The sequence below is a fragment of the Heloderma suspectum genome, chromosome 1, assembly GCF_057233095.1.
Source record: "Heloderma suspectum isolate Gila_16-S chromosome 1, 16-S_ref, whole genome shotgun sequence".
NCBI lineage: Eukaryota > Metazoa > Chordata > Lepidosauria > Squamata > Helodermatidae > Heloderma > Heloderma suspectum.
In genome coordinates this window covers 9,330,370-9,355,848 of record NC_139458.1, presented here as the reverse complement: position 1 = coordinate 9,355,848, position 25,479 = coordinate 9,330,370, and the positions used below count along the sequence as shown (strand labels likewise).

The 25,479-nt window shown below is 46.8% G+C and overlaps 2 protein-coding genes across 6 annotated transcripts in view; both read right to left on the bottom strand.

Moving 5' to 3' along the window:
- FBXO34 (F-box protein 34) overlaps window positions 1-7,777 on the bottom strand; it is a 73,438-nt gene extending 65,661 nt beyond the window's left edge. For all 4 annotated transcript variants that reach the window (XM_084835305.1, XM_084835314.1, XM_084835286.1 and 1 more), the window contains exon 1: window positions 7,488-7,777. The gene's annotated coding sequence lies outside the window, so the exon portion shown is untranslated. The remainder of the gene's footprint in view (window positions 1-7,487) is intronic.
- Window positions 7,778-19,051: 11,274 nt separating this feature from the next.
- Window positions 19,052-24,037, bottom strand: IMP3 (IMP U3 small nucleolar ribonucleoprotein 3). Of its 2 annotated transcripts, none has more exons than XM_084835263.1 (2): window positions 23,983-24,037; window positions 19,052-20,783 (listed from the first exon to the last, which is right to left on the bottom strand). In XM_084835263.1, exon 2 carries the CDS (start codon window positions 20,768-20,770, stop codon window positions 20,207-20,209), a length of 564 nt encoding a protein of 187 aa, XP_084691389.1. In that variant the 5' UTR covers window positions 20,771-20,783; window positions 23,983-24,037; the 3' UTR covers window positions 19,052-20,206. The 2 variants fall into 2 exon arrangements, with proteins under 2 accessions (XP_084691389.1, XP_084691397.1); XM_084835271.1 differs by having other exon boundaries at window positions 19,072-22,641.
- Window positions 24,038-25,479: the final 1,442 nt, after the last annotated feature.

Here is a 25,479-nt window from a genome sequence, read left to right as displayed (position 1 = left end):
GGAAGCCGTTATGCGTCTCACCACCAAGAGCGGTTAGGTTGATGGAGACACTAGACACGGCCTTTTCTATGGCAGCACCCCAACTCTGGAATGCCGTCCCTTTGGCCCTGGCTTTCATGTAGGCTGTAAAGACTGTTTTGCTTAGGCTGGTTTTTCATGGGTCTTAAAAAACTTTATTCCACTCTTTTGTTGTTTTAAAGATGGCTTGTTCTGTTCTTAATCTGGATTGTTTGATACAACATTGTTTTAAAGTTGTAGATCACCTCAGGGACTCTTTTGGCACAAAGGCAAATTCATCAATATTTTAATAAAATCAAATACATTTAGGTGCAATCCTATGCATGTTTAGACAGAAAAAAGTCCTACAGCTATGTACAATGGCTATGTACTCATCGGTACATAGCCATTGTTATTCCCATCTTCAAGATGGCAATGTAAGTCTTGGGGAGTAATCTTCCACAAGCCCATAGCTGAGCTGGGCTTTGAACTGAAGTCTCCAAGGTGCCTGTGACCCCAGCCTTCCAGAGTATCACCAGCAAGCAAGAGCAAAACTGGGAGCTTCCAAAACAAGAGAGGATGCACTGAATATTTAGGCTTTCAAACAACCAACACCTACACAACAGAGCAGGGAGGAGTACCGTTTCTGCTCTCCTAGTGGAGGCTCAGCGTTCTTCCTTCCTTCCTAGCTTGTAGGAAAACCAAGCGCTCTGTTCAAACATGTGGGGAAGAGCAGTATTCTTCCCCTATCAGGGTGCACTGGAGGGAATGAAATGCATTTAATGAAACACAGGGATCCCTGCTCACTGGTAGGGAGCAAGAGGCTCATCTAGCAAACAAAGATGTCATGGGTTAAACGGAAAACGGGGGGGGGGGGGGCAGGGTAGGCTGGAAAGCAAGATCAAGTGGCTCCTATGGAGAAGATTCACTGAGATACAGCTTGATAACCACTTGAGAAAGGCTGAACTCTAAAAACACATACATAAAACCAACCCAGCAACCTTAGGTCATGTTCTTCCATTTGGTAATAAAAGATTCAGGCTGGCAACCTAACAATATCTTCCACACCACAGCTCAAAATTCACTCTATAAACATTCTTTATGCCTTAAGACTGATGAAAGCATCACAAGCTACTATAATTATCTCTTAAAAAAAAAAAAAGCACAAGTATATTTATCCTATATTTGACTATGCAATCAGCATGAATATGACATCGATGATTTACGGAAAACACATGTTAATGAGACACTGACATGCTGAATATTTTAAATGCGATGCCATCTCACTCCGCACGCACTGTTCTAAGCACATTACAGAGCATGATCAGTGAATTCAGAAGTGTCACTGAGCATCTGACGACATTCTGTCCAATCCAGTTTCACAATACCCTCTTTATGTAACTGTCACACAGCAGCAAGACAGAGAAAAGGGCAGAAACAAAATTAACAATACATGCACAAAAACAGGGATGAGAAGATTCGCAGCATTTTTTAAAATATCTGCTGCATTGTAATAGACTGTACTCGCACAACATTGCCCATGTAGAAAACACAGCTACCAAAAACATTAAGGCATATTGTACCACCATCCTGCATGGCATGGAATACATGCCAACATTAGGTGGCACTAGGTGCACAATTTGATATTGTGGATACAGAATTTGCCAAGAACCAGTTTATACATTCGGCAGAATCAACTGATAAAGCGTTTCCTGGATTGTACCACTTCAGGCCCCCTTCATGGACCACTGCCTTGTTGTGGCGAAGGGGCTTGCATAACTCAGTGAAGCCATAAGCTATGCCGTGCAGGGCCACCCAAGACGGACAGGTCATGGTGGAGAGTTCTGACAAAATGTGGTCCACTGGACAAGGAAATGGCAACCCACTCCAGTATTCTTGCCAAGAAAACCCCATGGAACCTATCACAAGGCTAAAAGAGATGACGCCGGAAGATGAGACCATCAGGTCAGAAGGTGTCCAATATACTACTGGGGAAGAGCAGAGGGAATTTCCAAGTAGTGCCAGAAAGAGAGAAGCGGCTGGGCCAAAGGCTGAAGGACACTCAGTTGTGGATGTGTCTGATGATTAAAAGAAAGTCCAATGCTGTAAAGAACAATATTGTTTAGGAACCTGGAATGTCAGATCAATGAATCAAGGTAAGCTGGAGGTGGACAAACATGAGATGGCAAGACTGAACATCGACATCTTGGGAATCAGCGAACTAAAATAGACAAGCATATATCTACTACTGTGGGCAAGAATCCCTTAGAAGAAATGGAGTAGCACTCATAGTCAACAAAAGGGTGGGATAAGCAGTACTGGGGTACAATCTCAAAAACGACAGAATGATCTCAGTACAAATCCAAGGCAAACCATTCAACATCACAGTCGTTCAAGTCTACGCCCCAACCACTGAGGCCGAAGAAGCTGAGGTTGATCGGTTCTATGAAGACCTACCACACCTTCTAGAACTAACACCCAAAAGAGATGTCCTCTTCATCATAGGGGATTGGAATGCTAAAGTAGGAAGTCAAGAAATCACTGGGATAACAGGCAAGCATGGCCTTGGTGTACAAAATGAAGCAGGACAAAAGCTAATAGAGTTTTGCCAAGAGAACACGCTGATCATAGCAAACACTCTTTTCCAACAGCACAAGAGGCGACTCTACACATGGACATCACCAGATGGTCAATATCGAAATCAGATTGATTATGTACTTTGCAGCCAAAGATGGAGAAGCTCCATACAGTCAGTAAAAACAAGACCTGGAGCTCACTGTGGCTCAGATCATGAGCTGCTTCTTGCAAAATTTCGGCTTAAATTGAAGAACCTAGGGAAAACCACTAAACCATTCAGGTATGACCTAAAACATATCCCTTATGCATATACAGTGGAGGTGAGGAATAGATTTAAGGGATTAGACCTGATAGACAGAGTGCCTGAGGAACTATGGACGGAGGTCTGTAACATTGTTCAGGAGGCAGCAACGAAATCCATCCCAAAGAAAAAGAAGTGCAAGAAAGCCAAGTGGCTGTCTGATGAGGCTTTACAAGTAGCTGAGGAAAGAAGGGAAGCGAAAAGCAAGGGAGAAAGGGGAAGATATATCCAACTGAATGCAGAGTTCCAGAGAATAGCAAGGAGAGACAAGAAGGCCTTCTTAAATGAACAATGCAAAGAAATCGAGGAAAACAACACAATGGGAAAGACTAGAGATCTCTTCAAGAAAATCAGAGATATCAAGGGAACGTTTTGTGCAAAGACGGGCATGATAAAGGACAAAGAAGGCAGGGACCTAACAGAAGCAGATGAGATTAAGAAGAGGTGGAAAGAATACACAGAAGAACTATACAGGAAAGATCTGAATGTCCCTGATAGCCATGATAGTGTGGTCACTGAACTTGAGCCGGACATCTTAGAGAGTGAAGTCAAGTGGGCCTTAGGAAGCATTACTAACAACAAAGCTAGCGGAGATGACAGTATTCCAGCTGAGCTATTTAAAATCCTAAAAGATGATGCTGTTAAAGTGCTGCACTCAATATGCCAACAAATTTGGAACACTCAACAGTGGCCACAAGACTGGAAAAGGTCAGTTTACATTCCAATTCCAAAGAAGGGCAATGCCAAAGAGTGTTGAAATTACTGCACAATTGTGCTTATTTCACATGCCAGCAAGGTGATGCTCAAAATCCTACAAGCTAGGCTTCAGCAGCATGTGAACCGAGAACTACCGGAAGTACAAGCTGGGTTCCGAAGAGGCAGAGGAACTAGAGATCAAATCGCCAACATTCGCTGGATCATGGAGAAAGCAAGAGAATTCCAGAAAAACGTCTATTTCTGCTTCATTGACTACACTAAAGCCTTTGATTGTGTGGATCACAACAAACCCTGGCAAATTCTTAAAGAGATGGGAGTACCAGACCACCTTACCTGTCTCCTGAGAAACCTGTACGAGGGTCAAGAAGCAACAGTAAGAACCGGACATGGAACAACCGATTGGTTTAAAATTGGGAAAGGAGTACGACAAGGCTGTATATTGTTGCCCTGCTTATTAAATTTATATGCAGAGTACATCATGAGAAACGCTGGGTTGGATGAATCACAGGTCGGAATTAAGATTGCCAGGAGAATGATCAACGACCTCAGATACGCAGACGATACCACCCTAATGGCAGAAAGTGAGGAGGATCTAAAGAGCCTCTTGTTGAGAGTGAAAGTGGAGAGTGCAAAAGCTGGTTTGAAACTCAACATTAAAAAAAACGAAGAGCATGGCATCTGGCCCCATCACTTCCTGCCATATAGAAGGGGAAGAAATGGAAGCAGTGACGGATTTTATTTTCTTGGGTTCCAAGATCACCGCAGACGGTGACTGTAGCCATGACATTAAAAGATGCTTGCTCCTTGGGAGGAAAGCTATGGCAAACCTAGACAGCATAGTAAGAAGTAGAGACATCACCTTGCCGACAAAGGTTCGTATAATCAAAGCTATGGTTTTCCCAGTAGTAACGTATGGCTGTGAGAGCTGGACTATAAGGAAGGCTGCGCACCAAAGAATTGATGCTTTCGAACTGTGGTGCTGGAGAAGACTCTTACGAGTCCCCTGGACTGCAAGGAGGTCCAATCATTCAGTTCTAAAGGAAATCAACCCTGAGTGCTCATTGGAAGGACAGATACTGAAGCTGAAGCTCAAATATTTTGGCCACCTAATGCGAAGAGAAAACTCCCTGGAAAAGACCCTGATGCTGGGAAAGATTGAAGGCAAAAGGAGAAGGGGACGGCCGAGGATGAGATGGCTAGATAGCATCCCCGATGCAATGAATATGGACTTGAGCACACTCGGGAAGAGAGCAGAGGACAGGGAGACCTGGCATGCTATGGTCCATGGGGTCATGAAGAGTCGGACACGACTTAACGACTGAACAACAACAACAACAACTTCAGGCTGCGGGTGAAAGAAATCTAGACTGTCAGGGAGTTCAGCCTAGCCTTCTTCCAGTCATTTATCATTAGAGTGTTTGGCACAATTGTAGCATAGTTTTTTCAGGTGTGAACTGAGGTAGCACTTTCATCCCATCTCATTTGGAGATATGGCTTATGACAGCTTATGCTGTTTTTCATGCTGGCCACCCATGCACCATCATCCGTTATGGAGTTCACAAAGGGGCTTGTCAATATCACCTCGTTTTACCTTGAAACTGTAGCAGGACAGCAGAGATGAGGGGAGGAAAACTGTCCATCTAGTTTTTAAATATAAAATAGGATAGGATGTGTTGCCTCACTCCAGCGGAGTGAAATTGACAAATCACCTCTGCAACCTGTCCCCAGTTTGAAGGTGGAAGAAAAATAAGTGTATTTGACAAACCCTTAGTGAATTTCACCTCATTTTTTCAACTTTTCCTCCATGGAGCATCAAGTACAGCCAAGTGGGAGCCCTTATGGAAAAAGGAGCGAACGAGTGAAGTTCCCCTAGCTACAGTGGCATGCGGGAATGCTTGTTAGTGGGCCAATTATTTTTCCTTTCCAGGAGTAGAGCCACCAGCAAAGGTGATGTGGAAGGTACACTTTAAGGGTTGAAGTTACCCCAGCAGAAGCAGCCAAAAAGTTCTATCCAATGCCAGTCCTACTTAGGGTAGACCCATTGAAATGAATGGGACTTGCATTAGACTAACACTGGATATAACCTATGGGAGGGTGACGTTTCCCCATCATACCTAGTCATTGCATGGAGACTACCTACTGAATGATTAGCTTTGAATAAGGCTAATATTTCTATAGCATTAGCAAAAACCAATCCCCAAACCCTTTTATCATTATCACTTGATTCTGCTGGATGTGTAGCTGACCCCAACAGACGTAAATGTCACAGGACTCTGCAAGTTCACTAACTTGCAGAACTTGTTATATTCTGCAAGTATATGCCACTGCAAGATGCAACCCAGTCAAAGAGAAGAACCACCTCCACCATGGATTCTCTGTACCTTCAAACCAAAAAGAGAGATGCCCAAATAATCCTTAAATATTGCCAAGAGAGGGGATAAAAGAGGGAAAACTGAGGAGCCCAACACATAGGAAGCCAGCTGAGTGCACAAAGTCCATTCCCAAACCTTTAGTTTGGAAAGAAGCATATGATGTTTCACATATTTCATTCTAAATGTAAAGGTAAAACAAAAAAATGTACAAAGGCAACGTTGCCCCTAAACCCATGCAGGTAAACTGAAGTTGTCCTACAGGGCACAAATACCCTAGTTCCTTGCAATCTTTGTAAACACTTGCATTTAACTGGACGCAAACACAGGCAAATAGTCACACGTCACCTCTACATGAACTTTCCTACTTTTTCTTACATGGAAATCATTGTGTGTTACAAACTGAATGCAAGCAGCCCTCAGGACATGGTTGGCAATTGCTAAAATTTCTCTACCCCCAGTCAGAGGACTCCCAATAATACAAAGTCTTTGCAATTCTTGAACAGGGGTGGGGGAGGATAGAGCCTCTTTTCTAGCTGAACCCTGAATGCTGGGGGAAGAGACCTTCAGGTATTGGATGGTACTGGAATGTTAATAAATAAAATAAATAACTAAATTACAACTTGGCTAAGGGGAAACTCCAAATATGAAGGGGCAAGTAACTCTCCCGAAAGAGGAGATGTCAAATCTCAAAAAAGACTAAGGAGGGGAAAAGAAGCCCCTAATCCCATATCCCTCCCCCATTCTGAAAAGGGGAAATCTCAGCCTCACAACAAGGAAATTACTCCCAAACCATGAAAGCAACAGGAGCTGCCTCAATTCTATATTCCCCCTCTAGCTCCAAGCTCCTAAATATAGAGGCCCCTAGTCCTACACTGACCCAGTAGATTATAACATTTGGGAATGAGAAGCCTCCACCCCAACTCTTCCCTCAACCTTGAAAGCAAAGGCAGCCCCAATTCCATAAACCCCCTCTGACACGAAAGACCGTAAATGTGGATGAACCTCCATCCTTAGCCCTGAGTCACAGGGAGGGAAACCCTGACCCCAAAAGATGGAGGCAGCCTCACCCCCAAATATGGCCCCAATTTTACAGAGCTGTACCTACATTTATATTAACCCCCAAGCCAGCCCAAGCCTGGATGGAAAAAAACCCAAAAACCTAAGCCTGAACGACAAGACAAGGGAGGAAGCCCCCATACCAAAGGATGGGAGCCCCCAGCCCGAATATTCCCCCACAGCTAAGGAAAGAGAGGCCTCCCATCCCACACCTACAGCCTCACACACGCGAACACCTCCCTACCCCCCCAACCCCCAAATACTGGATAGACCGGACCAGAACCCCGAAACACCCGGACGGGGGAGGCGGCGAGTGTCGGAGGCCCCTGCCGCAAATGGGCCCGTGGGCTCCGGTGGGGGGCGCCCCCGCGGGCGCCCAAGGCGAGGGGAGCCCAGGCCCAGGGAGCGCGCGGCGGGGGCGGGATGCGCGCCCAGGCGAGCCCCGCGCCTCGAGCGGCCTGCCCTACCTGGCGAGGGGGCGACGCCGAGCGGGCGGGTCTCCTCCGGGCCTCGGCTTCCCTCTCGTCCCCCGGCGCTGGTGCCGCTATCACCTTCGCCGCCGCCTCCCTCCGCAGCTTCCCTCGCTCGGCCCCAACTCGGCGGGGAGGAGCCGCGGCCGCGGCCTCTCGCCAATCCAGGCCCGGGGCGGAGCAGCGACGCCGAGAGGGGGCCGCCCGCCGGCCCGCCCGGAGGCTGGCGCAGGCTGGCGCCGGGCCAGGCGGGGCACCCTCCGGCCTGCCGGCTTCCTTCGCCCGCCGTCCCCCCCTCAGCCGTGCCAGGGACGGACGGGCCGGCGGCCGCCCCCGCCGCCTCCTCCTGGCTGGGGGAACTTCAGGCCGAGAGCCAAGCCCCGGCCCCGGCCCCACGCCCAGCGCCGAGGGCTGCTCTTCCACGACACGAACACGCATCGGAAGGTGCCAGCCTCTCCCAAGCCAGGACGCCCGCTCTGCGGGCAGGCCGGGGCCTTCTGAAGCCGGGGGCCAGCCTGAAAGCCCGCCGGGGCCGGTGGCGGCGGTGTCTTCACACAGACGCGAACCTTAGACCCAGCCTGGCAACGGGCTTCTTTTAAAAGCCAGATGCCAGCCTGGTACCGGGTGGTGCTGGTGTGCTCACACAAGATACGGACCCTCGGCCCAGCCTGGCACCACCTTTCGTGAAAGCTAAATCCGAACCTTCGGCCCAGCCTGGCACCACCTTCTTTTGAAAGCCAAATGCAAACCTTAGACCCAGCCTTAATTTTAAGCCAAATGCCAATCGAATAGCCAGGCCGGTACCAGGTGTGTGTGTGTTTCACACAACATAGGAACCTTACATCCAGCCTGGTACCACCTTTTTAAAAAAACAGATGCCAACCTAAGATCCCAGCAGGTGCCCCCTTTATTTTAAGACAGGTGCCAGCCTTAAACCCCGCCTGGTACCAGTTTTTCTTTTCTTTTACACAAGATGCCAACCTTACATCCAGGTTGGCACCGCCTTTTTTGTAAGCCAGGTGCCAACCTTTAAAGCCTAGCTGAGTATCAGTTTTGGCTTGTTGTTTTTACACAAGATTTTACACCTTGGAACCAACCTAAGGGCAGTGGTTTTATATATATGTTATATCTATATCTATCTATCTATATCTATCTATCTATATAATATATTATATATATATATACGTGCGTTATATATATATATATATATATATATGGTAAAGGTGTCCCCAACCAGTAGTGTTCGACTCTAGGGTGCGGTGCTCATCCCGTTTCTAAGCCGAAGAGCCAGCGCTGTCCGAAGACGCTTCCGTGGTCATGTGGCCGGCTTGACTGAACACCGAGGTGCACGGAACGCTGTCACCTTTCCCGCCGAGGCGGTGCCTATTTATCTACTTGCAATTTCTTGCTTTCGAACTGCTAGGTTGGCAGGAGCTGGGACTGAAGACGGGAGCTCACTCCGTCACGCAGCACTCGGGTCTCGAACTGTTGACCTGCCGACCTTCCAGTCTGCAGTTCAGCGTCTTAACCACTAAGCCACCGCAGCCATATATATACATATATATATATATATATATATAATTTATTTATTTTATTACATTTATATCCTGCCTTTTTTCCTCCTTAAGGAACCCAAGGCAGCATACATAATTCTCCTCCTCCTCCATTTTATCCTCACAACAACCCCGTGAGGTAAGTTGGCTTGAGAGTCTGTGACTGGCCCAAAGTTACACAGTGAGCTTCCATGGCCGAGTGGGGACTAGAACCTGGATCTCGTTGCTCCCAGTCCAATGTGTACCCTTCTACCAAAAAATGCCCCTTCATGGATCACTGCCTTGTTGTGGCGAAGGGGCTTGCGTAACTCAGTGAAGCCATGAGCTATGCCGTGCAGGGCCACCCAAGACGGACGGGTCATGGCAGAGAGTTCTGACAAAATGTGGTCCACTGGAGAAGGAAATGGCAACCCACTCCAGTATTCTTGCCAAGAAAACCCCATGGAACATATCACAAGGCTAAAAGATATGATGCCGGAAGATGAGCCCCTCAGGTCGGAAGGTGTCCAGTATACTACTGGGGAAGAGCAGAGGGTATTTCCAAGTAGCGCCAGAAAGAGTGAAGCGGCTGGGCCAAAGCCACAAGGACACTCAGCTGTGGATGTGTCTGGTGGTGAAAAGAAAATTCGATGCAGTAAAGATGAATATGGACTTGAGCACGCTCCGGGAGAGAGTACAGGACAGGAAGGCCTGGCGTGCTATGGTCCACGGGGTCACGAAGAGTCGGACACAACTGAACGACTGAACAACAACAACCAAAACATGGCACTTATTTTTCAAGTACTGCCAATCAAATCAAGGGTGGTCCAGCTTTTTTTCAAAAGCGAAGTGTCAGCTTTAATGCCAGGCTTGTACCAGCTTTTATTTTGTTTCCTTTTTTAAAAACAGAACGTGCTAATAATCTTAGCATGATACCAGCCTCCTCCACAACTGCCAGGCACTGACAACCCACTGCTAAAGAATAAGAATGGCTTGCATATTGAACTTTCCCCAGCCATTTGGTCTCTCTCTGCATTTCAGCCTGCCCCGCGCTTGAGGAAAAGAAGAGATATAATGCACAGTCTTATCTTATGGTGGTCCAAGGAGGGTATGAGTCTGTCAGATTAATTTGGGGATTAGCCAAACCACTGTACTTTTTGTGTGGTCAGCAGATTATTTAATGAGTGAATTTATCAAGGCTTTTGATGGCTATGCCACCTTATCACCATGCTGTGTCAATTAACCAAAACAACTGCTTATAGCCCGTGCAAAGGACTGCAGTTTTTCAAGATCGGCTAAAAGCCGCAGGTCAGTGGGGTCATCTGCCCCAAGTGCTTGTCGATCATATGCAGTGCTGACTCCAGGTTTTTGAGGACCCTTAGGCAAGACACCCTCAATAGATCCCCTCCCTCAGTGAGTCTATTTTCTCACCAGCTGCTATTCCTCCTCTTTTTCATCCTTGCTACCACTTCCTTGCTTGACAGGCAGAAAACCAACAAGCAAGTAGCCAGGGGCATCTCCTGCACCTCCTTTTCACCACCATCATCGGGCCAGAGCAAGAGGCAGGTGAACAAGCAGGTTGGGGAAGAGGAAGAGCAAGTGCAGGGGGCTCTTGTCAGTGGGTCCCTCCTGGGGTGTGAGCCCTTGGCAGGTGCCCAGCCATGCCAGTCTTCAACGCTAGCCCTAAGCACATATTTTGTATGAAGATACCAGGTTCAATCCCCACCATCTCCAGTTGATGGATCTGAGGTAACAGGACTAGGGAAAGGCCTCCTTTGTCCCTGAGACAGGGAGAGAAGATACATAGCACTCAGCAAGATAGAGCAACAATCTGACTCCTTGTAAGGCACCTTCATATGTTCATAATCAAGCTGACGCCTCTTGCTTTTGAGCCATTACTTCCAGATTGCGCGCATGTCTTCTGACCAGTTTTATCTAAGTGCTATGAACTATTCACTCCTTCATCAGGCCTGGCTCAATCTATCTTGCCACCTGAGGCAAAAAGCTGCAGCCACTGCCCGTCCTTCTTGAGTGCACCCCTGCTCAACCAAAGTCCTGTGAGAGCTCACTCAATGTCTTGCAAGACTTCAAGGGAGTGAGGGCACGCTGGGAGGGCAGGCAGCTGCTCCAGGGAGCCCTGCTGGTTGCTCTCTTGCTGTGGCAAATGCCATGGCAGGAATGTGGCTGACAGGGCTCTCAAGAGCACCCACCGGAGGTGGCAGTAGGCTCTCCTGGCAGGGTGGCGGCGGAGGGATCGGTGCAATTTACCACTCCACCAGCTCCGCTGCCTGATGCGGCCACATGATTCCATGTTATGGAAGGGCTGGCCCTGTTCTTCGCTATTTTTGACCTCTCGGGATCTCGGGATACCTGAACCATCATGAAAATGAAAGATGTCTTACAACATTGGTTCCCAACTGGTTGGACACGTACCACCAGTGGGATTCAGAAGCAGTCTAGGTGGGATGTGGGTTTTTCATAACAATTACTAAGAATTCGCTCTCCCTCAGTCCCCATGTCCACCTGGAAGTAGATCTCCCCTTCTGGATGGAGGAATTTGTGGGAGCAAAGGTGGCATGGCAGGGGCAACAACAGGAGGCAGCTGGATGAGCAAGAAGATGTGAGGACCACATGACAAAAGGAGACAGATAAGGAAGGGATATGACACCCAATAATGTCAGAATCTAAGGCAGGTGGAATGTGAATATTTTGCAAAGCATATCTCTATGTCCCCCCACATCAGTTTGTGCCCTGGCACTCAGAACTGTTTTAAGACCGTGAATATTTTGGCCTTTGTGGATCTTAAATAGTGGCTTTGTGATGGGAAGTAGACCCTGAAATGACTGGAGGTCAATGCAAGACCTTGTGTTGCCTGTAAAGGGTTAACCAAACTCTTATTACATGCCCACCCTCTGCCAGATGTAGCCCATTCATCCCAGGCAAAGACATAGGTGAAAGGTGAGCAGAGAGGAGAGTTGAAGGACGGAGGGATGGCTCATATGTGCTACCCCAGTGGCTCTTTGGCCACCACAGAAATGGCATAACCCATTGTGGCTGAAATGATAGCAAATGACTAGCAGCATGAGTTATCATTGTACAGTGCTGCATTATGTCAGAGAAAGCCACCTTAATTATGCACCAGTCACAGCTATGCACATCTACAGATTCAGTGTGTCAATTAACATTGTTGTTCAGTCGTTCAGTTGTGTCCGACTATCAATTAACATAGCAGTATATAAAGCCTTTCAGGGAAGAGATTCTATTAAAAGATGGCAACTTCCAAGGTACTTGCATACGACAGCAGAGATTGAACCAGTGCAGCTGCTGTAGCATTACACGGGAGGTAGAAATCAGCAGGTTTCTTCCTCACAACATTTCCCGTGCCATGAACATCTTTTATCTGTCGATTTCTGCTGGTAGGTAACTGTTGAAAGACACAGACCCAAGTCTACATCCATTATAGATGGGGTGAAGTTGGTTGCAAATGTTTTAGAGTGTTGTTGTTCAGTCGTTAAGTCATGTCCAACTCTTCGTGACCCCATGGACCATAGCACGCCAGGCCTTCCTGTCCTCCAGTCTCTCCCAGAGTGTGCTCAAGTTCATATTCATTGCATTGGTGATGCTATCTAGCCATCTCATCCTCTGCCGTCCCCTTCTCCTTTTGCCTTCAATCTTTCCCAGCATCAGGGTCTTTTCCAGTGACTTTTCTCTTCGCATTAGGTGGCCAAAATATTTGAGCTTCAGTATCTGTCCTTCCAATGAGCAGTCAGGGTTGATTTCCTTTAGGATTGACTGATTGGACCTCCTTGCAGTCCAGGGGACTCGTAAGAGTCTTCTCCAGCACCACAGTTCAAAAGCATCAATTCTTCGGTGCTCAGCTTTCCTTACAGTCCAGCTCTCACAGCCATACGTTACTACTGAGAAAACCATAGCTTTCATTATATGAACCTTTGTCGGCAAGGTGATGTCTCTGCTTCTTACTATGCTGTCTAGGTTTGCCATAGCTTTCCTCCCAAGGAGCAAGCGTCTTTTAATTTCATGGCTACAGTCACCATCTGCGGTGATCTTGGAGCCCAAGAAAGTAAAATCTGTCACTGATTCCGTTTCTTCCCCTTCTATAATGGCAGGAAGTGATGGGACCAGATGCCATGATCTTAGTTTTTTTAATGTTGAGTTTCAAACCAGCTTTTGCACTCTCCACTTTCGCCCTCTTTAGATCCTCTTCGCTTTCTGCCATTAGGGTGGTATCGTCTGCGTATCGGAGGTTGTTGATAATTCTCCCAGCAATCTTAGTTCCGACCTGTGATTCATCCAACCTGGCGTTTCTCATGATGTACTCTGCATATAAGTTAAATAAGCAGGGCGACAATATGCAGCCTTGTCGTACTCCTTTCCCAATTTTGAAACAATCGGTTGTTCCATGTCCGGTTCTTACTGTTGCTTCTTGACCCTCGTACAGGTTTCTCAGGAGACAGGTAAGGTGGTCTGGTACTCCCATCTCTTTCAGAATTTGCCAGGGTTTGTTGTGATCCACACAATCAAAGGCTTTAGTGTAGTCAATGAAGCTGAAATAGACGTTTTTCTGGAATTCTCTTGCTTTCTCCATGATCCAGCGAATGTTGGCGATTTGATCTCTAGTTCTTCTGCCTCTTCGGAACCCAGCTTGTACTTCCGGTAGTTCTCGGTTCGCATACTGCTGAAGCCTAGCTTGTAGGATTTTGAGCATCACCTTGCTGGCATGTGAAATGAGCGCAATTGTACGGTAGTTTGAACACTGTTTGGCATTGCCCTTCTTTGCAATTGGAATGTAAACTGACCTTTTCCAGTCTTGTGGCCACTGTTGAGTGTTCCAAATTTGTTGGCATATTGAGTGTAGCACTCAAACAGCATCATCTTTTAGGATTTTAAAAAGTTCGGCTGGAATACTGTCATCTCCGCTAGCTTTGTTGTTAGTAATGCTTCTTAAGGCCCACTTGACTTCACTCTCTAGGACGTCCGGCTCAAGTTCAGTGACTGCACTATCATGGCTATCAGGGACATTCAGATCTTTCCTGTATAGTTCTTCTGTGTATGCTTTCCACCTCTTCTTAATCTCATCTGCTTCTGTTAGGTCCCTGCCTTCTTTGTCCTTTATCATGCCCGTCTTTGCACAAAACGTTCCCTTGAGATCTCCAATTTTCTTGAAGAGATCTCTAGTCTTTCCCATTCTGTTGTTTTCTTCGATTTCTTTGCATTGTTCATTTAAGAAGGCCTTCTTGTCTCTCCTTGCTAATCTCTGGAAATCTGCATTCAGTTGGATATATCTTTCCCTTTCTCCCTTGCTTTTCGCTTCCCTTCTTTCCTCAGCTACTTGTAAAGCCTCATCAGACAGCCACTTGGCTTTCTTGCATTTCTTTTTCTTTGGGGTGGATTTAGTTGCTGCCTCCTGAACAATGTTACAGACCTCAGTCCATAGTTCCTCAGGCACTCTGTCTATCAGGTCTAATCCCTTAAATCTATTCATCACCTCCACTGTATATGCATAAGGGATATGATTGAGGTCATACCTGAATGGTTTAGTGGTTTTCCCTACGTTCTTCAATTTGAGCCGAAAAGTTGCAATAAGAAGCTCATGATCTGAGCCACAGTGAGCTCCAGGTCTTGTTTTTACTGACTGTATGGAGCTTCTCCATCTTTGGCTGCAAAGTACGTAATCAATCTGATTTCGATATCGACCATCTGGTGATGTCCATGTGTAGAGTCGCCTCTTGTGCTGTTGGAAAAGAGTGTTTGCTATGATCAGCGTGTTCTCTTGGCAAAACTCTATTAGCCTTTGTCCTGCTTCATTTTGTACACCAAGGCCATGTTTGCCTGTTATCTCGGTGATTTCTTGACTTCCTGCTTTAGCATTCCAATCCCCTATGATGAAGAGGACATCTTTTTTTGGTGTTAGTTCTAGAAGGTGTGGTAGGTCTTCATAGAACCGATCAACCTCAGCTTCTTCGGCCTCAGTGGTTGGGGCGTAGACTTGAATGACTGTGATGTTGAATGGTTTGCCTTGGATTCGTACTGAGATCATTCTGTCGTTTTTGAGATTGCACCGCAGTACTGCTTTTCCCACCCTTTTGTTGACTATGAGTGCTACTCCATTTCTTCTAAGGGATTCTTGCCCACAGTAGTAGATATAATGGTCACCTGAATTAAATTCGCCCATGCCTGTCCATTTTAGTTCGCTGATTCCCAAGATGTCGATGTTCAATCTTGCCATCTCATGTTTGACCACCTCCAGCTTACCTTGATTCATTGATCTGACATTCCAGGTTCCTAAACAATATTGTTCTTTACAGCATTGGACTTTCTTTTCACCACCAGACACATCCACAGCTGAGTGTCCTTTCGGCTTTGGCCCAGCCGCTTCACTCTTTCTGGCACTACTTGGAAATTCCCTCTGCTCTTCCCCAGTAGTATATTGGACACCTTCTGACCTGAGGGGCTCATCTTCCGGCGTCATCTCTTTTAGCCTTGTGATACGTTCCATGGGGTTTTCTTGGCAAGAATACTGGAGTGGGTTGCCATTTCCTTGTCCAGTGGACCACATTTTGTCAGAACTCTCCACCATGACCTGTCCGTCTTGGGTGGCCCAGCATGGCATAGCTTATGGCTTCACTGAGTTACGCAAGCCCCTTTGCCACAACAGGGCAGTGATCCATGAAGGGGTGTTTTAGACTAGGAATATGCAAATACTCTGAGAATTCTTTATTAGACATAGCAGAATCTTGTGGCACCTTAAAAAGTGACAGGGTATATGCCATCCACTAAGTTTATGTCACAAAATATCAGTTTGTTTTTAAGGTGCCACAAAGCTCTGTTGCAGCAAAGCCACCCCTCTGAGATTCATTAAGACATGGAAAAACAGCATAATCTTTGCGAACAGACACACGTGTGTAAAATGGAAAATTGGGTGCAAAATAATATTGTTTTTAAGTTACTACAGCCAGTAGTGGCTTATTAAAAAACCTCTTACAGCCCCAATACATACTTACTCAGAAGCAAGTCCCATTTCATACGCTGTGAACAGAATTGAAGACTTAGGGCATAATCCTGGGCATAATCCTGGGCATGACAGAAAAAAGTCCCACAAGTCTCAGCATTCCCCAGCCAACACTTAGCTGCAAGGGTTTAGGGTTTAGTTACAGCCTAAAAGCTTGTGGGGGTGGGGTGATGCCAAAAAGTAGGGGGTAGTTCATCTAGTTTGCAGGCCTTCCCTCACCTGCAAAAAAGGCCAGCTGGCCGGCAGAGCCCCAGTGTACCCATTGGAGCAGATGTGTGGCAGACCAGGCCTCCTGATGGGACTTTGTCCTTTTCTCCCCCCACCCCAATAATTTGGTGATTTCTTGGCTTTTTGTGCAGTCCCCCCCTACCCCATTCTAAGAAGTTGAAATGCCTCCCCTTAGTTATTGACAGTAAGACCTTTAAGAGGGCCGGTGCGGTATAGCGATTAAGATTGTTGGACTGGTACTTGGAAAACCTGGGTTCAAGTCCCCACTCAGCCATGAAGCTCCCTGGGTGATTCTGGGCCAGTTGCTGACTCTCAGCCTAACCTACTTCACAGGGTTGTTGTGAGGCTAAAATGGAGAGGATTATGTAAGCCACCTTGGGTTCCTTGCAGGAAAAAAGTCAGGACATAAACATAATAAATACACTAAAATATGCTGGTATGTTCAAAATATTGGCCGTGCCCCCTTTCGCCTTTGTCCTCACCCACCTCCCCAGGTCATTGGTTCCATTGTCGCATTGCTCTAACAGTCAGGAGGTTTTTCCTGATGTTCAGCCGGAATCTGGCTTCCTGTCACTTGAGCCCACGATTCCGTGTCCTGCACTCCAGGATGATCGAGAAGAGATCCTGGCCTTCCTCTCTGTGACAGCCTTTCAAGTTGTAGATGTGCCTAGGATTGCACTGTTGATATACTCTCCACTCACTCATTTGTCCGTTACCCTCAAGGAACGGTCAGTTCTGTCCTCAGGATTGTGCTTTGCAAAGAATATACTTTCCTCTTGTGGTGGAAGGGCGTGTACTGTACTCTCTTTCTCCGTCAATTGCATTTCACCAGTTGTAGCCAGTAAGCAGCAGTTAGGAAATATCTACAGACCCAAGTTCACTCTTGTCTGGACATGGAAACTCCTGGCTCTTTTTGAACAAAAGCGAGAGCTGCTCATAAGGAAACAACGGAGAAATCCAGGAATTTAGCGTAATTGTAACTGGAAAGCAGCCAGGCCACCCAGAAACCAAACATAGCAGCAAAGCGAGGAGTTCCTGCACTTTCTAATTCAGGTCTTCTTACATGGGGGAAATATGATTTTTTTTTTTAAAGCTTTAAAATATTGAAGGGTGCAATCCAATGCATGTTTAGAGAGAAAAAAGTCCTACAACTACCAATGCTGGCTGGGGAATGCTAGGAGTTGTAGGACTTTTTTCCCTTTTAACATGCCTAGGATAGGGCTTTCTTCTCTCTTAAACATTCGTAAGATTGCACCTTAAAAGATTGCCCTGCCCATGGTAGAAAGGGCTGTGGCTGGCTGAGAGCGGTTTACAAGCACTCCAAAATAGTCTACTGTTGAAATTGCTAGTTAGAAGTGGGGCCAAAGCTGGTTTGGGTTTGCTGTCAAAAGTCCCCCATGCAGAACACCTGTCAGGCTGCAGCAAAGGCCTGTCTCCTTAAATTACTTTGCAGCTCAAAGGCAGGCAGAAGCCTTGTGCCGGATGACTTGCATGTAGCCCCATTGCGTTTTAAATGTCTAAAAACTACCCCCCCCATTAAAATTTACACACGAGAGCTGAAGGTCCTATCATTGCTATTTTTTGTCTGGGGGAGAGAGGGAGGGACACACTGCGGCCCAATTGCAGCTAGGCACAAATCCTGGACTCTGCCTGTCTCAGCCCCTGCCTCTTGGCACACCCTTGGTTCTCTTAGGGCATAATCCTATGCATGTTTAGACAGAAAAAAAGGCCTAGAACTCCCAGCATGCCCCAGCCAAACATGCTGGGAGCATTAGGCCTTTTTTCTGTCTAAACATGTATAGGATTGTGCTTTTAACTGAGAGTTTAAGGGAACTGTAGCCTCCTAGTGCTGTCTACAGCCCAATCTGGTGCTGCTCCAGATGTGTTGGACTGCATCTCCTGTCATTCCCAGCAAGTTGGGCAAGGTCGCTTCACTGTAACTAAACCGAAGTTCATGAAACTGAAACACATCTTTTCCCCATGGAAACATACTTTTCTTCAGTATCCGCTCTTCCTCCATTTACTCCCATGTCAAATTGTAAACTGCAAGCCTCTTGGGGCAGGGACCAGTCCTTTCTACTATATAAAGTAGCATACATAGCCATGATATCATATAAATTAGAATAAGTCTCCCTTGTTTCTATGGACAGCTCTCACATCCACTCCGGGAAAAAGCACACTGTGAGCAAGTCTAGATTTTACACCTCTGTAACAAAAAGAAGCCACTCCACCCATCTGTCCCTCCTTCCTGCTCAACTTCAAACCTCCAAGATCCATAGATTCTCACAAGCTGCCCAATCTTCTTGGTTGATTTATAATCTTGTGACACTTTGCTCATGGCAAAGCTCAAGTCAATGGAGCATAAGATTTCTGCATACAACTGAGCACAGGATTTGAGCTACAAGTGAGTTCAGAGGAGTAATGTAAAGAGACTGAATTTTGCTATAATCTGGCCCGTCCTTTCTATGGAGTTGAGTTTTGTTTTGCTGGAAATCCAGAACAGCCATTGACAAAGTGTCTCAAAGTATGTGTGCGTGTGTGTGTAGAACTTCTCCTGCAGCTTTTAAAAACACTATTTAGAACCACTGAGGCGCAAACTCTTTTTTTGTTCTTTAGCCTTATCAGTTAATTAGTTTTCCAGGGAAATGCAGTTGGGAGCCTATGAAGTTGATAACTGCAGAATATTGGGGTTTGCACATATTCCGGTGAGAAAGCTCTGACTTCTACCATCAAACTATTCATTAAATTACCTTGCTAGTGCACGCTGGGTAATCAAGAAATCAGTGCATTTACAATTCGCAGTTTATTAACAGCATTCAGAAAGTGCATGGTTAGTTTTAAACTTGCCAAAATTGGAGGCAAACATAATTTTATACAGAGAGAATGCAAAAGACCTAATCACGTTGGCAACAGTGAAACATGGAATACTAACCTTGCCTTCCAAAGGCAATCTCAAAAACCCACTTTTTGGGCCAAGCTATTGTCAAACTGAGAAACGCACTATCAAACATGTCTTTCCTTCACGGAATGGAGAGCACAGAAGAGAAAAAAATGTACAAAACACTCAGAGCACTGATTCAGAGATTGAAGTCCTAGCCAACAAATTCTGCAGTGAAGTAACTGTTCCTACACTTACCAAGGAACGTGTTACCATAGAGACAAACAGTTAATTATTTTGCTGAGACACCAGGGAAGAAAATTAGATTTCTTAAAAGAACAGTTGCACAGATTTGTTGTGGGCAGCCATCCAGTCCTTGATCAGGAGTGAGTGATAAGGTCTGTTTGGTGTTCTTTAAATTAAAGCATTCAAGATGGATCAAGATTATTTTGGGTTGTTTTCTGGGGAGCAGTCAAATATAATCCAGCGATTTAATCTGCAGTGTGGTCCTGGAAGAAGTCTATAATAGAGACACACAGAACGTTTGATCGTGAGCCTCTCCATACGTTTTGCCAACATATTTTCTTTTCCAAACTCAATTGGACAACCTTGGGTCCACCACCTCCCTCTGGTGGATACTGTGAGCACATGGTGAGGAGTATCAGCAGTGTGCAGCGGGTAAAGTCTCTGTTTGTAGTTTTGCATGTGTTTTTCTCAAATACGTAGAGAGGAGGTGCCATTGCACTGCAGTGTTTGCCATCTGAACATGAAGTACAGACACCACCATTAATTCCTTAGGGCCTACCAAGTCCCACCCGGTCACGGAAGGGCAAGAAGACAGCACAGCACAGCTGAGCAGGCAGAATCACTATTCCAAGCCCTCATGCACTATGATCATTCAAAATGGCAGACAATCCAAATGAAACCGGACATAACCTGCCAGCAGACATCACCTGGGCTAAGCATTTCAGGCATGTTCCTGCAGGCCACATAGATTTATACAAAAGATGGAAAATTCGGGCTAACCAAGGGGGAGGGAAGGCTCTTTTTAACAAGCCAAGTCGAAATCATCACGTTCCTGATTGTAGTTGAGCACATGCTGGCGGATGCGAGAGGAGTCAGTCCAGGTAATGAAGTCCTCCATGGCCCGGGTCACCAAGAACGCCGGGTCGGTCACAACTTCAGGTCCTACCCGAATATGTCCCTGCTCCACAAAGGTCACGGCAGCTTTCATGTTCTGGGCCATGTGGAGCTTCAGGAGCAGACAAGGCAAGCGGCGGCGGCAGAAGGCGGTGGCTGAGACACGGTCACACTGCTCTAGCGAGCTTTTGGAGGCCACCAGTCCCATGGCGTAAAGCTTCTCCAGGAGCGCAGCAGTGCTCCGAGCCCGGAAAGCTGATGATTCTGGTGCATCACCCAGGTCTCGGATCCGGCGAGCCAGCTCCCGAACCGCCCGGCTCAGCTGGTTGTAACGAGTGTAATCTTCCCTGCGCTGCAAGCGGTATCGACGGAGCACACGCAGCTCAGCAAGGTTTCCCGAAGCAGCCTCCCAATTCACCAGGTCTAGCTTCTTGAGGAGCTTCTGCTCATGGAACTTCAGCTTGCGCACCATCTTTTCTTCCTAGCTGATATAAATCATTGAGAGAAACATACTTATCACACTCATATTAATAGTAATAATACATATATGTTAATAATAAACACTTATAAGACACATAAAATTTTCAAAGCGCTATACAGACATTAAAAGATAAAGACAGTCCCTGCCCACAGGCTTGCAAACTAATGGACACGGTACAGAACGAGAAAGGGATATAGCACTTTCTGTCAACACACTCAAGGCAGTTTATGGGGAAGGGCTGTGGCTCAGTGGGAGAGCCTATGCTTTTAACACAGAACATCCCAGGTTCCATCCCTGGAATCTCCAGTTAGAAGGCTCAGCTAGCAGATGATAGGAAAGATCTTTACTTGAGAGCATGCCATGCTAGCTGGGGATGATGGGAGTTGTAATCCAACACATCTGGAGGGCACCAGGTTGGGGAAGGCTGCCTCAGAGAGCTGCTGCTAGTTGGAGTAGAAGACAGTACTGGGCTAGATGAACCAAAACTCTGGCTGGGTGTAACTTGCTTTTCTGTATTTTTAAACATTCTATTTAAGCTGGAACTTTAGAAGGAACACAACTAAGTGGTAGACCATACACCTTGCGTGCAGAAAGTCCCAGGGTGAAAACCCCAGCTTCTCCATGTAGAAGAACTAGGTAGCAGGTGCTGGGAAAGCCCCTTCTCCGCCAAAAACCTGGGAGGGCCACTGCCAGATAATCTGATCTAGCAGAAGACAGCTTCCTCTTAAGCTTAGAATCTAAAATAATAGCACTGTGGAGAACCTAATCTTGGAGTGGGGGCCTGTATGCTAGGACAAACCCACCCTTATCTCCAAAAGTTTTTAAAAAGGATTTTAATATTGGTGTTTTAATCTTCTCATCTTTTTACTATTTTACCTTTTATGTTCACTGCTCTGGAACCTGCTTTAGATATGGAGCAGTATACAAATGTTGTAAATCAATTCTCCACTTTTATTGACTGATTTCCAACCATTCACCACTGTGTAAACCCTCTCTTCACTTCTGCTGCTACTACTAAACTCTACTCTTCTTATTTAACATCCACTCTTTTTTCCTAAGGTAGCCAGTAATCAGGCATAAGACAGAACACATCAGAGGTGCCAGAAAAATAAATGAAGATATATAGTATTTTATTAAAAAGAAAACAAGAAAGCTTATTATTTTAAGGAAGTTGTTACTACTCTTAAACTGGGTTTCTTTACAGTTACTTTACCACCAATCAGGTGTCAGAAGCCCCAGCTCCTATCTCTATCCAGATCAGTTAACTCAGAGGTCTAACATGAGGGCTCAAATGGCAGTCTTCTTTCTGTCTGGTTTGACTTCCACCTGGAACCTTCAACTCTGTTCACCAAGCTTTCCCAGAAGTCTTCAGTGGTCCAGCACTGCTCTGTCTCCAGACTCCTGTAACCAGCTGTCACTCAGGCTTCCGCTCTTTCCTCCAAAGGCTGCTTCAGGAGCCTTCCTCTCCCCACATGCAGATCTTCTTCAGCTTCTGCCTCACATGCTCTCAGCTCAGCCTCCCAGTCTTGTAGCTGCTCTTCGCCCTGGCTGATGTCTTCTTCAGCCTCCCCAGACTCTCACGAGGACACCTCCTCAGGCGCTCCAGTCAAGAGACAATCAATCAGCTTTGGGGTGGCCAACATTCTGTCATGCCATCTCTGTACACTTCCAACCAATGAACATCTTTAGAAGGTTCAATTATTCCCTTATCTGATGGAACAAATTTCAGTCCTAACTCCCCATATAAATAGACAGAACCTGGCTGTATCTTCACCTCTTAAGGGCAATCTTATGCATGGCTGGCTGGGGCATGCTGGGAGTTGTAGGACTTTTTTCTGTCCAAACACACGTAGGATTGCGCCCTAAAAGACATTTCCTATAAATTACGCCAGTTGCTTCTTAACCAGCCTTCCATGAACAAATTATTGAACAAATCACTCTCTTCCCTCTTCATGCTATATGTTTTATAGAACTAAGATGTCTAATCCTCTTAGGGCACAATCCTATACATGTTTAGATAGAAAAAAGTCCTAGAATTTGTAGCTTTCTCCAGCCAGCCAGGCTGGTTGGGGAATGCTGGGATGTATAGGGCTTTTTTCTGTCTAAACACGCACAGGATTGTGCCCTTAGCGATAACAGTAACTGCAATTTGTCAGCACACCATATTTACAATATGCTCCTCATGCAAAAGTTTCAAGTAAAACCATACATTTTTCTTTTATTGTTTTACTGTTAATCCTTTCAGACCCTAAGTGTTGAAACAAAATGCATCTCTTAAACTTATACCTCAGTTTCTTCACAAGTACACAACAGCTTTCCCCAAGCTAGTGCCTTCCAGATGGCTGGATTACAACTCCCATCAACCCCAGCAAATGGCCATGCTGGCCGGGGATGGTGGGTATTGTAGCCCAACACATCTGGAGAACATCAGATTGGGGAGAGCTAGCATGCAAAAATAAAAGGGGATGGGGGAAATTGTGAGTAAATGAAGTCAAAACAGGTATCAGTCCTTACCCAAAAGGAGGAATGGACCTGCAGGAACTGCTCTCTAGTACAGGTCAGGCTGCAATCCTATACACATTTACTGAGGAGACAGCCCCATTGACCACAATGTGGTTTACTTCTTAGTAAACATATCGTATTGCATAAAAAGCACAGAAGAAGTGCCATGCTGAATCAGGCCAAGAGTCCATCTGGTCCAGTATTTTGTTCATACAGTGGTCAGCCAGATGCTCATGAGAAACCCACAAGCAGGACATGAGTGAAAGAGCACCCTCCCATCCACGTTCCCCAACAACCAGTGCACCTAGGCTCACTGCCTCTGGTACTGGAGGCAGCACGTAGCCATCAAGACTAGTAGCCATCAAGGCTAGTAGCCACTGATAGCCTTTTCCTCCAGGAATTTGTCTAACCCCCTTTTAAAGCCATCCAAATGGGTGGCCCTCACTACATCCTGTGGAACTGAGTTCCATAGGTGGACTCTGCGCTGTGTGAAGACGTCCTTCCTTTTATCTGCCCTGAATCTCCTGCCATTCAGCTCCATGGGGACCCCACTGGGCCCTAGTACTACGGAAGAGGGAGATAAATGCCCCATATCCACTTCCTCCACACCATGCATTGTCCGACACACGCGCGCCCGGGCCACCCGTGGAGGTCCAAGCGGGTCGCCCCAGAACGCCCTCCTCCCTTCGGAGCCCACCTACCCGGGCGCTGCTCCACCGAACGTTCTACCGCAGCCCGTCTACGCACCAGCCACGTGGGAGGCCCAGGCCACTTCCCCTTCCGATTCCCCCCTGCCCCGGAAGAGCTCCGCCCGTTCTTCCGAACGTACGACTTATACTTGAAGAGAGGTACACACTGCTCAGTAAGATCATGGCATCTGGCCCCATCACTTCCTGGCGTATAGAAGGGGAAGAAACGGAAGCAGTGACGGATTTTATATTCTTGGGCTCCAAGATCACCGCAGATGGTGACTGTAGCCATGCAATTAAAAGACGCTTGGCTTTCTCCTTGGGAGGAAAGCTATGGCCAACCTAGACAGCATAGTAAGAAGCAGAGACATCACCTTGCCGACAAAGGTCCGTCTAATCAAGGTTATGGTTTTCCCAGTAGTAACGTATGGCTGTGAGAGCTGGACTATAAGGAAGGCTGAGCGCCGAAGAATCGATGCTTTCGAACTGTGGTGCTGGAGAAGACTCTTACAAGTCCCCTGGACTGCAAGGAGGTCAAATCAGTCCATCCTAAAGGAAATCAACCCTGAGTGCTCATTGGAAGGACAGATCCTGAAGCTGAAGCTCAAATATTCTGGCCACCTAATGCGAAGAGAAAACTCTCTGGAAAAGACCCTGATGCTGGGAAGGATTGAAGGCAAAAGGAGAAGGGGACGGCAGAGGATGAGATGGCTAGATAGCATCACTGATGCAATGAATATGGACTTGAGCACGCTCCGGGAGAGAGCGCAGGACAGGAAGGCCTGGCGTGCTATGGTCCATGCGGTCACGAAGAGTCGGACACGACTGAATGACTGAACAACAACAATGCGAAGAGAAAACTCCCTGGAAAAGACCCTGATGCTGGGGAAGACTGAAGGCCAAAGGAGAAGGGGACGGCAGAGGATGAGATGGCTAGATAGCATCACCGATGCAATGAATATGAACTTGAGCACGCTCCGGGAGAGAGCGGAGGACAGGGAGGCCTGGCGTGCTGTGGTCCATGGTGTCACGAAGAGTCGGACACGACTGAACGACTGAACAACAACAACAACATCCCTATCTGGAGGTGAGGACACTTTAGGACTGGAGGATATTTCCTACCAGGGCTTTAGACTGGCCAGTTCAAATTACCCTTTGACTACGGTTTGACTGCGGTGGCGTCTAGCTATCATACTTTGCATACTTTGCTTTTACATACAGGTGCAAGTTTACGGCCTGGCGTGCTGTGGTCCGTGGGGTCACGAAGAGTCGGACACGACTGAACAGCAACACACTGCTCAGACCCTGGGTTGATTTAAGAACGTAAGAGCCCTGCTGGAGAAAGCCCGAGGCCCATCTTGTCTGGCATCCTGACTCCCACGGTGGCCAGCCTGGTGCCGCAACGGGGAGCCCTCAAGCAGGACACGAGGGCTATATCCCGGTGTTGCTCCCCAGCAACTGGCATTCCGGGCATGCTTCGTCGGACGCTGGCAGTGGCGTATACCCCTC

Coding starts and splice junctions, on each gene's coding strand:
- IMP3 (XM_084835263.1), bottom strand. CDS start 20,770: ATGGTGCGCAAGCTGAAGTTCCATGAGCAGAAGCTCCTCAAGAAGCTA.